General features: G+C 44.8%; 1 protein-coding gene across 16 annotated transcripts in view; it reads left to right on the top strand.

The window, feature by feature from the left end:
• BEND7 (BEN domain containing 7) overlaps positions 1 to 19,103 on the top strand; it is an 80,866-nt gene extending 61,763 nt beyond the window's left edge. For 4 of the 16 annotated variants that reach the window (XM_008002302.3, XM_008002296.3, XM_008002309.3 and 1 more), the window contains 3 exons: positions 8,300 to 8,419; positions 12,853 to 12,906; positions 13,278 to 13,547. In XM_008002302.3, the coding sequence (XP_008000493.1) occupies positions 8,300 to 8,419; positions 12,853 to 12,906; positions 13,278 to 13,363 (260 nt within the window). In that variant the 3' untranslated portion in view covers positions 13,364 to 13,547. The other 12 variants (XM_008002303.3, XM_008002297.3, XM_037983343.2 and 9 more) reach the window with 11 other exon arrangements.
• Positions 19,104 to 21,048: the final 1,945 nt, after the last annotated feature.

Genomic DNA, 21,048 nt, shown 5'->3' with positions numbered 1-21,048 from the left:
TGTGGTAAAGACATTTGCCAAGAATTTGTTTTCTCTGCTTTCCCCTAAGATTTAAAACAGCTATGATCAATAATTTACTTCGTACCCCCTCTCTATTTTAAGAATCAAGATGTTCCTCTCCCTTCCATTCTCTCTCTTCTCTCTTCCCTGCCCCAAAATATGATTGTGAGGCCTCCCCAGCCATGTGAAACTGTGAGTCCAATAAACCTGTTTCCTTTATAAATTACCCAGTCTCAGGTATGTCTTTATTAGCAGTATGAGAACAGACTAATATAAGATACTATATGTTTAATTTCTGTAAGTTCTATTTGGTTCTTTTTGAAATCAGCCTGTTACTTTCCTGTTGCATTGAATTTTTCCTTGTTCATTTTAAGCACACTTACTTTGCCGTCCATTGCCATCCGCAAGGGGCGTCTCACCCTGCAGCTCCTGAGTCCACTGCCTCTGGTATTTGCTGGGTCATTGTATGTATTTCATTATTTTAAATATGAGCTCATCTCTAGCAGGCCTGTTTTTCTTTTCTTTTGTTTTCTTTTCTTTTCTTTCTTCTGTGAGAATCTGTCGTGGCCCAGGTTTCAAGGCATCCTTTCAAACTCATTCTGCATTTCCCTCTCTCTAGAGCCCAGGAGTGTCAACAGCAATGCTGCTGCTCACTTACAGTTTTATGCATTGGTACAACCTCGGATTGCAGGCCAAGCATTAAATTTTTTTTTTTTTTTTTTTTTTTTTTTAAGATGGAGTCTCGCTCTGTCTCCCAGGCCAGAGTGCAGTGGCATGATCTTGGCTCATTGCAACCTCTGCCTCCCAGGTTCAAGCGATTTTCCTGCCCCCGTCTCCCAAGTAGCTGGGATTACAGGTGTGCACCACCACGCAGGGTTTGGCCATGTTGGCCAGGCTGGTCTCAAACTCCTAACTTAGAGTGATCTGCCCACCTCGGCCTCCCAAAGTGCTGGGATTACAGGTGAGAACCACCATGCCCGGCCGCATTTAGAGTTTTCTAAGAAACTTTCTTTTTCTCCCTCAAAGTCTGGACAGAGCTTGCTCGTTGTCTCCCTGTACTCAGGGGTAGACCCTTGCCCTTCACAGCCTCACCAGAGGCTTTCGTTCCAGCTCCCCCCTCACATAGGCCCGAGACCTCCTTACCCTTGCCCTGTGAGTGTAGAAACCTGAGCTTCATGTGAGACTGCCTCTCCCCCACCTGCCTCAGAACAGTCACAGGCTGTGCCTTTGGAATGCACATGCCCTTTCTTGTGGCTGGAGCATTCTCTACCTTCTTTCTCCTTTCTTCAGCTCACCTCCACTTTTTTCTTTGGTTTCAGCTCAGCCATCACTTTATCTGAAAGCTTTCCCCGCTGCCCACTCCCACCCAATGATGGGTGAGGTGCCCCTTGGTATATACCTGGTGCCTGGCTTGTGTAATCACAGGTGTGCTCTGGGCAGTCCTTAACTTCTTACTGCCTTTATCTTCCACTTCACTGCAGGCTTTTTGGGGACAAGAGACCATTTGTTCAGTAACACCTAGCATAGTCCTGGCACATTATGTGTGGTGGATAAATATGTCTTGAATTTATGCATTTTATTTTTGTAATAAGGTCACAATGAGGTTTAAGTCCCAGATTTGTAAGCCCCCCCAACCCCGCCAAGTTTGTATACAGGATCAGAGAACGTCATCTTCACCATAGTTGCACTTAATAAGAATCAACAAAAATGTGAGAAAAACCATATGCTGAAATAGATCACATCTCAAGAGAGCACTTGTGACTGTGTGTCCCGTGACGTGCCTCTAAGATTTGTGGGCGCACAGAGGCCAGTGTTGCCCACTCAGTGTGCTGAGGCTGAGGGACATCCAAACACGGGGATCATATGCCATTGAGGACGCGTGAAGAGTCAGGCTTACTGGGCATCCCAGCTACTCAGGAGGCTGAGGCAGAAGAATTGCTTGAGGCCAGGAGTCCAAGGCCAGCCTGGGCAACATAGCGAGATCCCTGTCTTTAAAAAAGAGAGCCAGGCTTTACTCCAACCTGTATAAAATGCTGTCTTCTAGAACGCTCTTTGGTTTCTAGAGTGGAATGTCACTCGGTTCCCTTAAGGAAAAGAGGCCTCGTGGGGCCGCCGGTGGAAGTGGCCAGGAACAGGGCTGCTGTAAGGTCTGGACTCTGCATCCCTCTCCACGAGCGTTGTCTCTGTGTCTCCGGTCGCCGCTTCTCTTTGCACATCCGCTTCATCCTCCCCTCCGTGCTGGCTGACCTCGTCCTTTTGCTTGCTGGCTCCTCACAGTTCTGGTTTGCACACAGTAGGCACATCATGCTACTCGCATTGTGACATTTTGGCATTGCTGGCTCCTGCTGAACCCCTCGTTCCCTCACTGCCTGCCATTCTCAGGAGGAGGCCAGAGAGGGCCCAGCTCATCACTTGACATATCTGCGGCTTGGCTCCCCTCAGGTCAAGGGTGCATCATCCTGCAGCCAAGCCGTGGCTTACAGGGCACTGGGACAAAGCAGTCCTGCCCATTTGGGCAGCAGGGGCGAGAAGTGGGCAGTTTCCTGTGAACATCCTGATCTTTCTCCGCGTGCACCAGTCAATCTTCTGTTTGGTTGGTCCCCCGTTTCTAGCCCCTTGACCCCAACAAGTAAAGTACTGGGTTATGACATCAAATGTTTCAGATATAGAAAGAGAATCCCTCACCCCTGCATTGCATATCACTTAATTGTCATTCTAGTTGATGTATCAACCAAGTATTATGTGTAGGTTTAGGTTTAGGTCTGAATTTTCTGGGTGGTCAGCTAAAATCAGATTTCTGAGCCTGCATGCTGAGAACCCATTCCAAGACTAGAACAATTCCACCAAGATGTGGAGGACCATCAGGCCCTGCCTGAATAGCCACCCTTGATTCTAGTTCTTTCCCCACCTCTCATAGTGTTTTACATGCCACAGTTACTGTTATTTTAATACAATGGATATCAAGACTACAATTTTATGTTTCCACTTTCTCCTTGAAAATGGAAAATGATGTGCTAAATATTATTGGAGAAAAGATGTACTCTATTAGATCCAGATAAAATTTGAGCCACAGTCATCAGATCTCAGAGTTCAAAGTATGTGTATATCCATCCTACCCACAGCCCAGTTTCCAGGCACAGCTCCCCTGCCGCGCACTCACCTGGCCTCCTGGGGACAGGTAATCCACCAGCCTCTGCCCTCTTCCTCTCCCCAGCTGGCCACCATGCTTCTGTTTTGTGAGGTTGAAAGTAACACCCAGCATTCTCAAGTTAAACATGGGAGGATGCACTTAGCTATGGCTTTGTTTGTTTACCATTCAACCATTTTTCTTTTACAGTCACTGTGTGCTCAGATACAACTGTAGACATTAAGTCATTTATGTGGAAAATAACTCCTGTTAGCTGTGCAGTCTCAGACCAGTCATTTAAGCTGTCCATACTTGGATTTTGTCGTTGGTAATTTAGGATCACAATACCTACCCCCACTGGTTATTGCAAGATTAAATGAGATGTGTATAAACTGCCTCGCACATGGGGAGTCTCAAATGATAACTCTAAGACAGTGAGAGGAAAGAGAGTGGGAGGGACCCTGGTTGTGGTCCACTCACTCAGATGTGCCGGCGGGCTGCCTCACATGACTCCCTCTCCCTCTCTACATCCCTGGCTGCAAGTGGTCCCCATTTGGGTCCCCTCTGCTTGTCCCCTGGGACCCGACAGCAGAGACTGTTGTCCCTCGCCCCTTTGCAAGCTGTAGGAGTTTGGCAGATCTAATGAGGACCCGGCTTTCAGTTCTGCGTGCTGTAAACCTTGATTTCCTTGCATGATATAAACCTTGATTTGACCACAAGTTAAAACTGAGTCATCAAATCTGAAGCTGGGCTGTGACTGCTGGCCAGAGTTCTTAGAGGATTTCACAGCGACCTGAAGGCTCTTCCCACCTACCCCTGCTTCTTGAAGTGTCTGCTAGACACAGTGACTTCCTTTCAAAGTCCATGCCACATTCTGCTTTTCCCAGCACAGCCAGCCAGAAAAACCCAAATTAAAAGTCCCTCAGGAGAACGACAGTGTGGATAGATCGCTGTTTGGGGAACACGGCCAGTCTGCCCTGTTCACAGAGTGGCGCATTCAGCATGTCAGACACGCCACGCGCTGCCGCCTTCACTTGATGATGACACGAGGAGCAGCATTCTGAAGGAAGGGTCTGCCCGGCCACCAGCAGCTGATTCATTGTTTATAGACAATGAAAGGGCAGGGTTCAAATGAGTGCTAGCATCTGGGAAAAGGCATTGCTCACGGACGGATCAGATTGAGCATTTGTCATCTCTCTAGTGACTTCACATACGCCCTGTGCCTTGGGACTCAAATTATATTAAGCAGAAGAGATGCTTTAACTCTTTTATTTACTTTAATTGTTGATCTTATTTCACTTTTTCAGATTATCTGGGCTCGTTTAAAGGTAGCCCTTGCTGCTGCTTCATATATTAAAATAGGAACGGAGGAAAATTTCTTTTTAGAACCTATTGCATTCTAAAGATGAATGCAGATGATTCCACTATGGTTCTTAATGACCCACTGTTAACATAGTAGAAAACTCAGTGCATTAATGCAATACCCCTTTTCACATCATTACTCCTAATGGAACTGTTACCAGGATAATAGCTTGACCTTTAGCTATAGATTCAGGGAGCAAAAATGCATTCTGTCTCCCCAATACCTCTATTCACATAGCATATTGACTGTCTGCAGATCAATGCAATGACAGTCTTTTGGCCTTGTCCTTGAGGCCTCATCTAATATCGTAAGGGAGAGAATAGGATTTCGTCTTCAGTAAGTAAATTCTAGTTAAAAGTCTCTTTTAAGTTTAGACGTAATCCATGAACTAGCGTGTCAATAATGTGCCCAGTGGAAATATTTATTTGTATAGGTATTTTTCGAAAAGCCTATTGCTGCACCTTTAGAGATCTTAGACACAGACCCAGGAGACAGTGATTTTCTTGGCTTCTTTCTATTGAAACCAAATAAGTTTTCATTCAAACTAGAAAAAAATAACCAGACACGGCTGCCCTTTTAGTGACTGAGAGAATATTTGAGCTTAAGGTTGGACTAGAAGGGTCTGATCTGAACCCCCTCACAATGTGGGAGCAGAGTCCACAGTCTCCTTTGGCTTATCTTGAACTTGCTTGTCCACACACATGGGAGTCATTCGATGTGGTGTAGTCCAAATCCACTTTGTTAATTTGGAGCCATGACTTTCTAATGTGTGCTAATTTGGACACATGCATTTCACAACCCGAGAAAAGAGGGGTTGCTATGGAAATTAACTGTATAAATAATATTACAAGGGGGGAGACGTTTCCCTGCTGTGACAGTGGGTTCAGTCATTTTTGTAGTACACATTTTTCCATAAACAAATAGGATGCTAAACAGAAATATTTTGTTCTATTTATTAAAACAGGACTTCAAGAACCTTTTGGAAATTATCTGATTAGTAAATGTTCTTGTGGGTATTTGAAGGCAATAAGACCTTGCTTCTTTAAATAGAGCCTATTAATTAAAGACTTCCTGCTAATTCAGATAGACCATTTTCCCTCAATTAGCCTAAATTTGTAAGCTAATGTATTTGCTTCCATTAGAAACAAAACTGGAAAACATGTTGGCTTATTTATCAAATGCTTGAGTTCTTCGTCAGAAAAACGCACTATAGTAGGTGCTTTGAGGGAGACAAGAGATGAAGACACTGAAGTTGCTTAGAATCTAGTGGCAGAGATTTGGAAGTATGTGCACACCCAGGGGTAGCCTATCCTCTGCACCTCCCCACCTTGCTCTCCCGGTCCCCCCATATCATACATCGGGCAGCCTGGTTGATTTTCTCCCCAGTCATTAATTGTGCTTTCTAAGCATCACTGCCCCTCTGCCCAGGTGGGGCTCTGATGGAACCTTTCCACTAAGACTTCCTCTTGCTCCCTGGTCCCACTGTCATCCTGATCACTTGTCTGTCCACATGACTGATGGCCTAGCCTATGTAGTAGCTGGACCTCATCCACGGTGACATTCACCTCTACTGCATTTCAGCCCCGTACTGTTGGCCACACCTGAGCATCCTCACACACAGCTGCTCCTCAGCTGCTGCTGTATTCTCCGGTATCTCGGGGAACAATTCTTCTAGCTCCATGACTCCTGCTTGCCAACCCATTGACATCTGCCTTCCCTGATCTCCATAGATAGCTCCAAGCCCATGATTCTTTTTCTGTGTTCACGTCCTTCCTAGATTTGGGGGGGTAAAGGAGAGGGGAGGAGTGGAGAGGTGAGTTCATTCATGCCCGGTCACACCTTCAGCATCTTCAAGGGCTTATATCTCTGTTCTTCTGCCAAAACTCTCCAGCAAAACCCTGAGCCTAGACCAGCCCTACCATCCGGTGTTCTAAAGGAGCTGCAGGGACTGAGGTGGAGAGCCTGTAGACTCTCACCGCGCTGCATAGCCCTACCACGTAGCCCGTCTGCGGCTTGGCAGCAGTATCAGTTGTCTGCGGTCTGCTTCCTCTCTGATTCTTCTGAGAGATGATCCCACACCTCCTCTACACCCTCCATCCTCCAGAGCCCCTCACCCCTGAGCTCACTGAGGGCTCAGGAGTGTTTGCTCCAGCCTAGAACCACTTCTGAATCGACCATCTTCCCTTCCTATGGGTTCCGAAGAGGATGTTTCCCTCCTTTTGTTGGAGGCAGCCCCTCCATTTCTATTCCAGATCCAGCAGCCCCAGCCCCCTAGGGTCATGCCTTTGACTCTCTCCTGCTTCTCCCTGTATCCTGTTCTCTCCTGCCACACCACTGCTCCCTCAGCCTGCACACCACACCCACGTCCCTGTCCCTCAGCCCTCCTGTCTCCCTCTTCTTCCAGCCTCCCCTCTGGGCCAGGTGTCCTGAGAATGACCACCCTCCCTGGCCCTCGTTGACCTTCAGAGGGCACCAAGCCACCTCTTCTGTCCCTCTTCTGCACTGCAACCTGCTGGTCCCTCCTTTTTATTAGAACCACTCACTGGCCTTCCCACCACTCTCCCCATCCCTCCTGCCTGTCCAGCCGCGCTTGGGCCCCTTCCTGTGCTCTTCTGCCTCCACCTTCTCTTTGGCAGCCTGGCATTCCCCAGGGCTCCCAACCCAGCCTGTGCCCTTTCCACTCTCCGTGTACTCTGGTGGACGTTTCAAAACATCGAAATTACCAATATTTTAAATACCAAGGAGGCAATGGGATGTCATGGCCTACCAGATCTTGACCTTACAAAGGACAGGTTGAAAAGATGAGTTTCAAAGTGCTCAGGAGTGAGTGTGAGGCGGAAACATCAACCCCAGCGCCACGTGTGCGGCCACACACTGTGCACAGCCCTCCCACCATCACTGTCCCGCCTGCCTTGTGTCCTGCCATGGGGTTCTCCTTAGTTCCCTTTGTGCTTAATCGGGTAGTTCTTTCCTGGGCGCTCATGTGATGTGCAAGGAGTTGACTTGAAGTAGAACTGGAACTTTCATCACGATACCAACTGCGTTATTATTGGAGTACTGATTGAGTTGGTAGAAATCACCAGGAGAAAGACCATCTTTTCGTGTTAGTTTTGCATTCAATTTTGAATTGGCAACAAAAAACTGAACTCTTTTAATATATTTGCAAAACCTTGCCATAAGGTCAGTAGACCCTTAGGGAGCATTTTCTTCTCTGCCTATAAGATACATACAGATGGATGTGGAGCCAGTAGGAAGAGCAGCTTCCATGCAGACTACTTAGTGAGTATCGCCAGTTTTATTTTGAAGCACAATGCACTGGACCTAGCCAGGACCTGTCAATCTCCATCTCTGCCAAAGAAATATAATCCAGATACTGAAGATACAGAACTGACGTCCTTTAGAAATACACTTTTTTTAGACCGGGCACAGTGGCTCACGCCTGTAATCCCAGCACTTTGGGAGGCCGAGGCGGGTGGATCACCTGAGGTCGGGAGTTCGAGACCAGCCTGACCAACATGGAGAAACCCCGTCTCTACTAAAAATACAAAATTAGCTGAGCCTGGTGGCACATGCCTATAATCCCAGCTACTAGGGAGGCTGAGGCAGGAGAATTGCTTGAACCTGGGAGGCGGAGGTTGCAGTAAGCCGAGATCATGCCATCGTACTCCAGCCTGGGCAATAAGAGTGAAACTGCCTAAAAAAAAAAAAAAAAAAAAAAATACACTTTTTTTTCTTTGTAGAATATATATCTGTTTCAGATCTGCATATTTTACTTAAGGTATTCAACAAGATTTTACATTTTCTTTCAGTCTTCACAGAAAAGTACTGTACAGCTCACCATGTGGATAAGCTTCCTGGCCCAAGAGACTGGGTACAGATTCTACAGGATCAAATTAAACTGGCCAGAAGAAGGTTAAAAAGAGGCTCAGGTATGACTAAGGTGCAGAAAAAATAATTGGAGAAGCACTTAGGAATTCTTAGACTTTATAAAGTACAATACTTGGCTCTAGGTTATTTCAGTGTCTTGTCTTTTGAAGGAGAGACTGTGTATAATATGCTGTGATTTGCTCTCTTAAAGTCTTATTCAAGTGATTTTTGAAACTCACCTTCGGACTAAATAGTAAAAATTATGCCAGGCCACCTGCTTTGAAGAGTACAAGTGAAAAAGACTGCTAATCTCATTTGTGGTCTCATGCTCTTCTATATGAAAACTGGGTCTCTTTGATGGTTTGCTTCTGTTTACCTATTGATTTTTATTTGTTTGAATCTGCGTGACTTTATGAAAGTACAAGTTGCTTAAGGTTAAAAAAAAAAAAAAAGAAAAAAAAAAAAACTCTTCTACCAGCAACGCCACATCAAGTAAAAGGGATTTTAAGTGGGGGGTGTGTATGCACACGCGTGCATGCACGGGTTGTGTATGTGGGTTTTAAATTCTGGGCTTGGAGATTCTGGGATTATTCCTCCAGGAAAAGTGAGCACCAAGAGAATTACAACTGTGCAGATTTGGTCATTGAAGTCTCCGCTTCCCCAAGGTGACGGTGGGGGCCAATTTCCTAGTGAAGAATCCCTGGGTATTCAGCTTTCTCCCATCAAATAAGAGTAACTATCTCTAGGAGGCCACACATCTCTAGATAAGATTTTGTAATTTCATATATATTCGTGTAGCCATTATGGAAAGCAGTATGGAGGTTCCAGAAAAATTAAAAATAGTTGGGAGGCTGAGCCAGGAGGATTGCTTGAGCCCAGGAGTTCCAGACCAGCCTGGGCAACATCTCCAGATGTTTTGTGGAGACCCTATCTACACACACACACACACACACACACACACACCCCTTAAAAATTAGCCAGGCAAGATGGCATGCACCTGTTGTCCCACTGACTTGGGAGGCTAAGATAGGAGGATCACTTGAGCCCAGGAGTTTGAGGCTGCAGTGAGCTGTGATTGGCCACTGCACTGCAGTCTGGGTGACAGAGCGAGACCCTGTTTCTTTAAAAAAAAAAAAAGGGGGGGGGGCGAATTCTGTAAAAGGCTTCTCTCAGGGACCCAGAAAGACCTTGCTGGCAGTGGATCATGCGACTAAGAAACACAGTTTAAATGGCGTTCTGGTGCCTTCCCCATGCTGCACATTTTAGACATAAACACACCTTCTTTTCCTTCTGTCGTCAGATGCTGAGACCGATTGTTATGAGCTCTGGTCTCTCTTCCCTTCCCCTGTCCCACCAGCAAGCAGACACACAGCCAGTAGAGATGTGCCGCTACATCCCTCCTCTCTTTCCCACAAGCAGACTGGACAGGGAACACTCCCCTAACCATGCCTCATTTCTGTTGATAATTCATATCACAAACGCCCATTTTCCCCCCAGGTTTGCCCACTTCTACAGGATGAGGCCCAAGCCACATCCTGCTCCCCACCCCTCCCCTCCTCGAGGAGCCTCCACTCACTTGCCCGTTCCTGCCCCTTAGGCATCAGAATATTTGATGTCAGACATTGTAACTTTTGACCACTGGCTTAGATCATCTGCCCAGATACTTGGGATCCGCTCCCTTGGCCCTTCTCTTCTGCGTTCCTAGCAGGTTCTACTAGCAACTGAGAAGTAGAAGGTGGCTGTAAGACAAAACCAAGCCTGACAAGCAGACCCAAATGATAGCACAGCGGCAATGACCTGCCAAATGCAGTTTGTCTCCCCATTTTGTCAAATCCTGTTCCACATCCTTCTCCTCTAGGGCACAGAAGTGGGGCTCCAGCAAATCGAAACTAGAGCCACTTGTATTTCCTTCCATGATGCCGGTAGGAACTGAGGGCTCTGGATCAATCATATTACCTGCTCTCACGCTTTTTGTCTTGATAATTTTCAGTCTAAATGATAATACAAACAGTGTCGCATAGAGATTGCACAACTTCAACCTTATTTATCATATCTGGCTCCATTCCTGGAATGAGGTAGAGACTCTGACTCCACAAGCTAATTGGCTACCGCTGAAGGAAGCCTGCACTGCCTCTAGAAAAAAAAGAAATGCCCCACACAGATTTGAAAGGCCGTTATGCAAATCCAGATAGAAATTCATTTGGGGCTGTCGTCACATGAGATAATTTTTATTCTGTAACTCCAGTGATTCCTTTCCTGGTGTGCATTTTTATCATTTTCATTAGATGATTTTCTCAGAGCTGAAATCACAATATATCATGTTAGATCTCAGAGTAAAGATGCCACTGCTGTTAAATGTTTATTGGACTTGCTCAATCTTTTCCAAATTTACCAACTTGATTGTCACCGGGGAAGAAAGAGTGTGAGCTTGTTGTTGCAGATAGATGTTATAATTAAATTTGAGTAACACAACAGTGCCTTCATCCTTGACTCTCAGCCCCTATTCATGCAACTAGCATGTTCTGATTTATATATAATCATCTATATTTTTTTTGGTTATATATGTTCTGTTCTTACTAAAGCACATAATTGCATAGGCCTGTTTTTCAAAGGGAGGATAGCTGAATTACAAAAGGAAGATCAGTTTATACCCAGAACTGACCGTGTTATAACTAAATGAAAAGCAATTATAGATGTAAAGAAAGTTGCTAAAATATAAAATGAACTAGAACTAGAAGATTTAAGAAATTAGCTCATAATGATGTTTATGGTATGTTTGGACTATTAATAGCAAAGAGATGAATAGCCCAGACATTAACCCGCTTCATGTCCTGGGCATTGTTACTTACTAGCTGTGTTACCTGGACTGAGTTTCCTAACCTCTGTCTCACTTTCCTCGTTTGTTAAGATGGGCAGAACAACAGACCCACCTTGTGGAGTGTCCTAAGGGTTCAGTGACACATTGCATGTCAGGTGCCCAGTGAGCATTTAATAAATGGTGGAGATTATCATTGTTATTATTGTTGAAGGATTTTTAAAATCCTAGGCAATGAGAGAACTACCATGAAGACCATCTGTCTATTCCAACTCACTCAAACCAATTAGAAGAAAATAGTGTCTTCTAAATATAAACATAACATATGTTCATTATTTTTCATATATAAAATAATTTCTAAAAGCCATAGAACAAAATTTAAAATACCTAAAGCCTTTCATCCAGAGGGAAACACAGTTAACATTTAGTATGTGCTGTCTTTTTTCTCTAAACCTGTTGCCAGAATTTTAATCAGACCATGTATCCCATGGTTTGACTGAATATTTTTATGTTATTAAATATTCATCTACAACATCATTTTAGTAGTTGCTAGTCTTCCCCAACCTAGACTGGTCTTGCATATTTCATCCCTTCTCAGTGATTGCTCTTTGTGGTGGATCTAGCAGGTCAGCAGACAAGGCGTCTTTCACTAATGCCAGTGAGTGTTCATCTGACGACAAGATGCTGGAGGATGAGGAGATGGGGGAGCCTTACAATGTTTCTAGCCATAGCTAAGCCCTGGTTATGTTTAAAGCAACAATAAAAACAAGTACGTAGTACTAGTTTAGGCTTCTACCGACTCAGTGTTACAGTGTGGTGCCAAGGCTGACCTCATTCAACAGCCTTACAAGGCTGCCCACACACATTATGCAGTCAGCAGGGGCCTTCCTGTGGGGACCACAGGCCCTGGGCCACGGAGGGCACCACCGAAACTATCCCAGGGACCATAATGTGATGTTTTCCCGTCCCCACGTGTTACGGGAAACTAACAAGCCCATCCCTTATCAAGAGACATGTGAGCACCTTTTTTTTTTGCGTTTAACAGAAGGTTTTTTGTGACTGAAGGATCTACCTTTGGAAAACTCCCAAGGAGATGGATACATTTATCAGAGACGAGCAAAGGTTTGCATTTTAAAATGTAGCAATGGAGAATCTTCTGACGCAACGCCTATTCCTTCTTCATGACCACGTTGGTGCCAGAGTTAGATTGGCAGCTCTAGGATCTGCATCAGTCATCTCCAAAGAAAGGTTCATTCTCAGGATTTCCTAAGCTGCCCCCCCCAGGAGTAGTTCTGACGATGCCAAGTGCAATTCTGCAGCAGGAATTCACTGACACGTTCCCCCGATGACCCCATTTCAACAGTTCACCCCCCATGCTGGTTCGATATTTAAGCCTCTGTAAATAAGTGAAAATAAACAGAAATCATCAGTGATCAGTAGAATGAGGCTGATAAGATTTTTAAAAATTTTAATACGGGAAAGTTGGTTTTAGATCACCATCATCAAAACATACTCCAATAACGATATCAACATCTGTCATATGAACCAACGATAGCTGAAAAGGGAAAAGAATGGTGAAAACTTACGCGTACTCGAGTTTTTAAGATTACATCACTGTTTTCAGTAGAATGAGTGTACTCCCTGAAGCTAATGAGATTTGTGTTTTATGTTTGTAACCAGCAGAGACCACGGACAGTGATGAAAGACTGGACGGCATTTCTCTACCACCAACAGGTAAATAAAATGCATTTACATGTTCATCGCCCCCTGGAAAATACAGCCCACAAAAATATCTGCATTGAAAATGATTTTGACATTAGACATACAGACACTTGAGCAAACTGCTTCTGCAGTGGACCCAGGCCCTGGTCATCAGAGCTGCTCAAGGCCCCGTGCTCAGAGATGTTTTTCATATTGAATAGAAAAACATTTTTCTCACACTCTTATTTTCATAAACAAATCTCAGAAGAGCAAATCCTAAGAACTAAGCATCACAACATTTTGCCTCCCCAAACCTTTGGACATTACAAACTGTTTTTAACATGAAATGAGATTTCACTTTAAAACGGGAACCACTAATTTTGTGTGATCAAATTCATGGCTAGGCTGTCCTCTCCCACCTCCTCCAAACGGCCTTGGAGCCTTGAGCAATCAATCAATCAGTGGACACCCAGTGAATACTGTGTTTTAACTGAGCGATTTGAGCAAGGCCAGCCATCTGGCGTGAGTGGCACGTTCCTAATACCAGGAGCAGATCAGCTGAAGGCCCCCTTCCACGGAAGCATTTGCTGCACACTGTTGTGTTACGCCATAGACGTAATTCCAACTTCATATTATTTGACTCTCAAGTAATGCTTCTGACCCTGGCTTCCTACCTGTGTATAGGTTCATGTCTGAGAGCCAGAGGGGCAGGTGTCTGATCAATGAGCCTTGTGGAAAACAGTTTATCCCCTCCATTGGTCACAGGACTCTACTGACTGCCCTCCAAAGGATACCTGAAGATTCTCTGCCCACAAAACCCAGGCACACCCAAAAACCCCCTTACTGAAAAAGCTCAACCGAATGTTTTTTCCTCTAGATTTGGGGTGGTCTGTGTTAGTTAAATTCAGCAAACATTAGTGGAGTCTCTAGGCTGTGTAGGAACTAGACCAGGCCATGTATTCATTGACAGCACGTATCCCAAAATGGCAAGGAAAGCCACATTCACAGGTGTAGGATGGGTCTGTGCTAGTGAACTTCAGAGCTTCAGAGCAACAGGAAAATTGAGCGGTGTAAGTGACACGTTGCTTTCTCTGCCACTGAGTAGCTAAGCACCAGATCCATGGACAGATAAATGAAATGAGCTACATAGTGCAAAAAGACCTGCCTACATCAAGTTCTTCCCTTGTAGAGTCAGTATATAAAAGGGATTTCTCTTCTTATTTGGCTGTGTTTTCACATTTGTGAATTAAGAGAATTGAAAGACATGATCTCTGTTGTTCCTTCCCAATTTGTCATTCTCTGAATATCAGGGCACTCTTATCAGCCTCATTCTTATCACCTGGGCCCAATCCCAGCAGATCCATGAACTCCTAATCATAATAGACCTAGCCTTCAAAAGGCCCTTCAGGGTAGCACCATGCCTTTCTAGCTGTGCTTCCCAAGTGCCCTCCCACCCCGGGCATCTCCACTGCCTGTCCTCCTGCATCATGTGACACAGTGAGCTTTTATTATTTGAAAACCACTCCCCTTGAAGTTTATATTCACCTCCCAGTGGTGAGTATGGAATGCCTTTGTATTTTCCTATCTGAAGTTGGAGATACGTTTCCAGTGAGAAAACTGAGCCCAGAGGGTGCTAGAAGAGCCTCATGGAACTGAAAAAAAATGTCAAGGAATCTGAGAATGAGAAGGAACTTGAGAGATCCTCTAGTCCAATCCCTTCTTTTTATCCAGTCCTTTTATTTTACAGGAAAAAAAGCCTGAGGCCCAGAAACATTAAGTGGCTTTCCCACGGCCTCACAGCTGGTTGACGGCCTGGCCGGAACCCAGGTCCCTCGACTCCCAGCCATGATACCGTGTAGCTTTCTCACACCTAAACCAAAGCCAGCTTTCCTCTGCATGTTTCCTAAAGATCCTAAGAGATGATGGATGTGCTAATCCCTTTAGGAGTCCTCTTCACTGTCTCAGTCTTCACAATTACAATGTTCGTCGTCAGTCAGCCTGGTTCACTGCAGCTGAAACTCATTCCTTCCAGTCTATTCTCAAACTTTACCCAAGGCTGTGAGGTCATAATGAAGAAAATAGTATCACACACCTGCAGGTCTTTTCACTAAACTATTGATAGATATTTGATACAAATCACTAAGCAGCATGATAAATAAAAACGTTTATCATTTAGAAAAGAGGCTGGGCGCGGTGGTTCACGCCTGTAATCCCAGCACTTTGGGAGGCCGAGGTGGGCGGATCACGAGGTCAGGAGATCGAGACCATCCTGACTAACACGGTGGAACCCCGTCTCTACTAAAAAATATACAAAAAAATTAGCCGGGCGTGGTGGCGGCCCCTGTGGTCCTAGCTACTTTGGAGGTTGAGGCAGGAGAATGGTGTGAACCCAGGAGGTGGAACTTGCAGTGAGCCGAGATCATGCCACTGCACTCCAGCCTGGGTGACAGAGCGAGACTCCGTCTCAAAAAATAAAAATAAAGAGGAAAAGAAGTATCAGATTGGTGCTCAAATTTTGCAGTAATAAAATTAGGTAATCTTGATATTCACCTTGATAGCATGTCTCTTGATTGCCTCCAAAGTAAAATCCCCATTCTGGTTGGCTTCTTTGAATGCAATGCTGCTGCTAACAGCCCTCCTCACATGTGCACTTTAAGAACTCCACCTTTCTTGCACATGTGGTTTCATCCTTGAACTTGAGCCTCACTGGTCAAAACCACAGGATCGACCAACGGCTCTGATACAGACTCTCATGATCCCATTTATCTGAGCTAGCAACAGTTAGTTCTTTTTAAAGATTCAGCAATGCTTTTATTACTTGTTTAAGGTCTTTTTTCTTCCTTCCAAACTTGTGTGTTTGGGGCAAGGGCAGGGAAAGGGGTGTAAATCCTTAAGTGTTTCTATGAACCAGAAGTGACTAGGGTAGGGTTACAGGCAGGTCAAATGACATTTGTTTGGATGCATTACATTTAAGTAACCTATTCATCAGGTTTTAACAGAAATGGATTCACCCTCGATAATGCATCCATTTTATTTTCCCTTAACCCTATTCACTAATCCTTTTTGAGCAACTACCAAGAATCAACCCTGTGTTGGATGCTGGTATAAAATGCCCTCAGACTAGTGTGAGAGGCAGAAGGAATTACATAAATGCTACAGCGCAGAAGTGTGGAGAGGGCCTGGGGCTCAAGAAAAGCCACCCAGGAGCTGGGGACAGTTTGCATTTTAAAAAAAAAGTATAGAGAAAGTGAAATCAAAACAGTGCTTTCTAAAATTTAAAATGGAGCTTCCAAATTTGAAATGGGGATGTTCATCTAGACTTAGCAATTGTCATAAATTGGCATTTTATGTACTTTACTTTTAAATTAATTAACAAAAGTGTAAGGAAGAACATTTCCATTGCTTTTACCACCCACAGACAACCATTATTAGATGATTTTTCTCAAATGTTTCTCCATTTTATTTATCTATACGGTGGAGATCAAACATGTAAAATTTTGTTTCCCACGTTTTTTTTTTTTTTAATTTTTACCTAACAAGCATTTTCCCACTGTATGGCAAATCTTCATATGCATTCTTTTAATAGCTGTATGATATTCTGTTTTGCAGGTAAATTATCTTTTGGGCCATTTTCTATGACTGGTCAATGTGTGGATATACTCTAATGGTAACACACATTCATGGCCTTTCTCATAAAAAATCATTACAAATTTCAGATTTCTACAATTGCTCATGGAGGACAACTAAAGCCTTGGCTAAAAACTTAGCAACTTAACTGTGAAACACAGACACCTCCCCAGTAAATTCTTTACTCATCCGGAACAGCCACCTCCAGCCATGTCACAGAAACATGTACAACTCTTCCTTAGAGAAGTGGCTCTCCGCCTTCATTTTCTTTCTCTGTTGTAGGTAATATATTTGACACCAGGAGAGAAAACATGGAGGATACAGAACCAGGTTTCACTGCCTAGACTTTGATTTTAGTAACATTGTTCAGTGGCATATGTAACTTCCGTTTGAATTTCCACAAAGATCCACGTAGCATTTCAGGTGCCTGCAAAGTGTGGGTGTTCTGTGAAGTTTACCTGTCATGTTTGAATAGTTTCATATACTTTCTTTGTAATGTGTGATAACCAAGCCTCCAATCTGGTATAAGATTTTTAAAATCACTTTTAGGATTGATTTGTTACCCTTTAAAAGTCCAGCATTTGATTCAGTTAGTTCATTGTCCATTATAAAGAAGTGGTTCTCTCTTCCCTGTTCTCATTCAAAACCTCAGTGTGAATATAGAGCTGTAAAACGTATTTATTTTAATGTAAACTGCTTAGATGCAAATATAAAGGAGCATGGCTCTTTCCGGTGCTGAGAGAGCAGTTGTGAAGGCCAAAATTAATGAGACCTTCATCATCTTAGAAGATGAAAAAGCTGTTTTGGGAGACAGGATAGCTCTGACCTATTAGATGAAATCATTCATGACATCGGTACCCCCCAAATAGTCATTTGTAACTGAGTAAGTGCCAATGACCTATGAGTTCTTAGGAAACTTTCACCTAAGTTGCGTCAACGCAATGACAAAATAACTAATTAAAAGGTGAGAAAATCAATAATTTATCTACATGATACCTAACAACCATTTTAACAGATGGTCTTAACTGAGAGGTACAGGGTTTTGGCACCATGTGGCAACTGGCTAAAAATGTACTTAATATTATATCGTTTATTTGGTTCCTAGTATAGTTGCCCCTCTGCTTTATATAAAACTAATATATGAAAATCTGGATTTATTTTAAAAAGATATATTGCCATGAAGGTATTTGTTTTATAGAAATATTTACCTCCAGATCTCTTTCTCTAATAAGATGGTGAATTTAAAACACTATGTTATTTAGAAACACTGCATCTACACTTCATTTATTGTATAAAGCAAATTGCATTGAATCTTTGCCACTTGATCCAAAGGCCAAACATTGGCATGAAACCAATTTTGACTACAGATGACCAAACTCGGGGTTCACACCTGTCCACCAGCAGTTCCAATGCCTTCCCCTAGCCCTGGATTTAGCAAAGCACAGAATGTTAAGAGCTAAAAGTTAGTGTAGAGGCTATTCAGTCCCACCCCTCATTCTGCAGGTGAGGAAACTGAGGATGAATGAGGGTAAGCGGTTGCCCAGAGCCTGTGAACCCCTCTGTGGCCGGGGCCCTGCCTAGAACCCAAATTTCCTGACTACCCTGTCCAAGGTACTCCTGTCACATCACACTGAAACACTAAACCTAGAGATAGGAGGGGGGCTCTGGGAAAAATTCCTGTTGCACCAAAGACCAGCCAGTCATCAAAGATGAGAGAAGGCATCCCTGCACTGTGACAAAAAGCTGGCTTTAAGTGTGGCTTGTGGAGTCAGTCTAACTACTAGACAAGTTACATCTCGTATATGTGTGGTTTCTTTTTCTTTTTTTGCGGAGCTACAAGGAAGGTCTGGAGAAATTATTTCCACCATACCTTTTTGTTAGCCTTTTTCCATTTCTGGCCCGTAAGTAATCCCTTTCCTGAAAACAGTCCCTTTGTTTTATCAAGTGGTCTGATGTAGTGCGAACTGCGGCTCTTGTGTTTTTTGCACCATGGGTTTTAAAACCTGTCCTGTGCCTCCCACAAGGAAATATTACCCAAGGGAAGGGAAAAGATTAATTAGTGACCTTTCGCTCTGTTAGGATGAGTATGTTGCTGGTAAAGGCAGAAACACTAACTTCCAAATGTGGTCTGTTAGAGATGCGCTGGGAGCCTTCGGAAGCACTGCCTTCCAAGGGAGGGCCACGGCTTGGAGTATTCAGCACTTGAGGATGGGCGGGGCTTGTTCAACCCAAAGATATGTGCAATGAATGGATCCACACATTGGAAATACGTATCAAAACTGCAACAGTAAAATCATATTTTGTAAATTAAAATTGTGTTTACTTACTGTGACTACTGTTCAGACTTTATTCAGAAATCCTTTTTATAGGCTTTCTTAGCAAAAAAAAAAAAATCCATATCTATGGATAACATCTCAATCTTCTGTATATATGTTTTATTAATATGTAAATATTTAGACTTTTTTAAATTACTATGTTCTTTAAAAAAGAATTCAATGCAAGCCTGGTTGTGAAAACGGTGTATAACATTGTCTTGTGATATCAATTCCCAAGATGCTCTTTATGTCTGATCTGGAAGAATACAATAAATTACTTTAATTGAGCATGCGTGCGGATCTTGCCTGTGTGCCGGTCTTCCTGTGTTTATGAAGAGAAGTCAGTGCTGTTCATTAATTAAAAGGTATTATTAATACTCTGATGATCTCCCACAGAAGTTATATCTCCTGATGAAGTTAATTTTTAAAAATAAAGAAATCACCTAGATTGCTGCCAGAGTGAAAGCCTTCAGACGCTGGAAAGGCAGTGTCTGGCTGTTAGATCAATGGCTACAGCAAGTCCCACAGAAGCACTTGAGCGTTAAGTACTGAGATGCTTGAAGCCTAATTTTAAATGAATTAGGTAGCTTTATAATCTTCACTTAAAAGGTTAAGCCCTGCTTCTATGGAAACAACACATCACACGGACAAATCAATCTTCTCCAATGCAGAGCGGCTGCAGCCGCAGAATCGTTCGCTTCCCCTCTTTGAACACAGGGGGGCACCACTCCTCGCCGGGCACCTGCCCCCGCCGCCTCCCGCGGGCGTGCTCCGCCCTCCGCTCTGAGCGGGCCCCACCCGCGGGCTGGAATCCAGCTCCATCGGAGGTTCAATTCAGGGTCTGACTCTGGGCCCCTGGTTTTAGAGGGGCCTGGGACAGCTGTGAGGAGAGGCGGGCGAGTAGGGGCAGGAGCTGCTGCCTAGGAAGGCACCCGCACCTGGGCAGGGGGCCTCAGGGAGAGCTGTTGCAAAAACACGTGGACTGCAGCCCCTGCGTCTTGCAGGCGTCCACGCTGCTCTGAAGCTGGAGTCAGGCTCCAGTCCTCGCCTCCACCCTGATGCCCCCAGCTTCCTGGGGTCCCTTGTGTCAGGCCCCCACGTCATATCTTTTGGCCCAAGGCCTCTGGGATGCCCTTGATCCCACAGGGCTGGCAGGGATGAGTGCTTTGTAAGTATCCTGGCAGAACAGCCCAAAGCCCTCTCTAACCCAATGGCCAGGGGACCCGATTTCGCCACAGGAGGCTCCCCTGGAAGACGCTTGCACACCTGCCTCAGCTGTCACCTCCCCTATCCTCCACCCCCCAAACCCCCCTCCCCAAGGATCTGAGGACACAGCTGGCTCATTTCCCAGCAGCACCCGAGTTCAGCTGCACCACTTTACTGAACACCAACTGGGCAGACACTGGGGGTGTTTAGGGCGACCGGTTTCGGGATAAAAGAGAAAAGAGGGCGAGAGGGGAGGCAGGGGCACGTCCTGGCACTAAACTGTGCCAGGCTTGCACCATCCCGAGGGGCTGGGATGACGTGGGCAACCGCGGAGCGTCTGAAGGGAAAGGTCTTGATGGGAGTCCTGTCTTAGGTCGATCCGCCTGGCTGAAGCAGGGAGCATTCGCAGGAGGGGGCGGGCCGAAGACACGGGATCCCATGAACCCACAAAGTCACGCCTGAGAAAGAATCAGCCCAGGCCGGAGGAGGGAGAATGTGACAAAGCTGACACCAGGTTTCTGGCTGGGGAACCAGGGTGGGTGTCACTAAGATAAGGAACACAAGGTGTGACGATTTGGAGGAGACAGGTGAGTTACTCCATTCATTCATTCATTCATTCCACAGGTACCTGTGGTGGGCCCTGCACTGTTCTGCCGGGTGGGAGTGCAGCGGTGACCCAAAGTCCCTAGTCTTGCAGAACTCGCCTCAGATGTGTCACAAGAAAACGGACAGGTGGCGGAACCCTGAGAGGAGCAGCACCTTGTGCTCCTGAACAATCTTGCCAGAGAGAGAGCTGAAACAGGAGCTTTCTCCCAAACTAGCCAGGATTTCAAGCACCATTCATTCCTCATAACTCAGGTCTCAGCTACACTTCATCATCCAAGAAGGATTCGCAACTTTCCCAAGCCAGGCTCAATCAAGTCACCATCTCTGACCCTTCACGTCGCTTGCCTCTCTCTGAAATTATCTTGCTTATTTCTGTGTGTGTTTATCACCCATCTTTCCACTGGAATCTAAGCCTTGTGAT

Source organism: Chlorocebus sabaeus, chromosome 9, assembly GCF_047675955.1.
Source record: "Chlorocebus sabaeus isolate Y175 chromosome 9, mChlSab1.0.hap1, whole genome shotgun sequence".
NCBI classification, from domain to species: Eukaryota; Metazoa; Chordata; class Mammalia; order Primates; family Cercopithecidae; genus Chlorocebus; species Chlorocebus sabaeus.
Note: the sequence above shows the minus strand (reverse complement) of the source record. Positions and strands in the feature narration are given on the sequence as shown.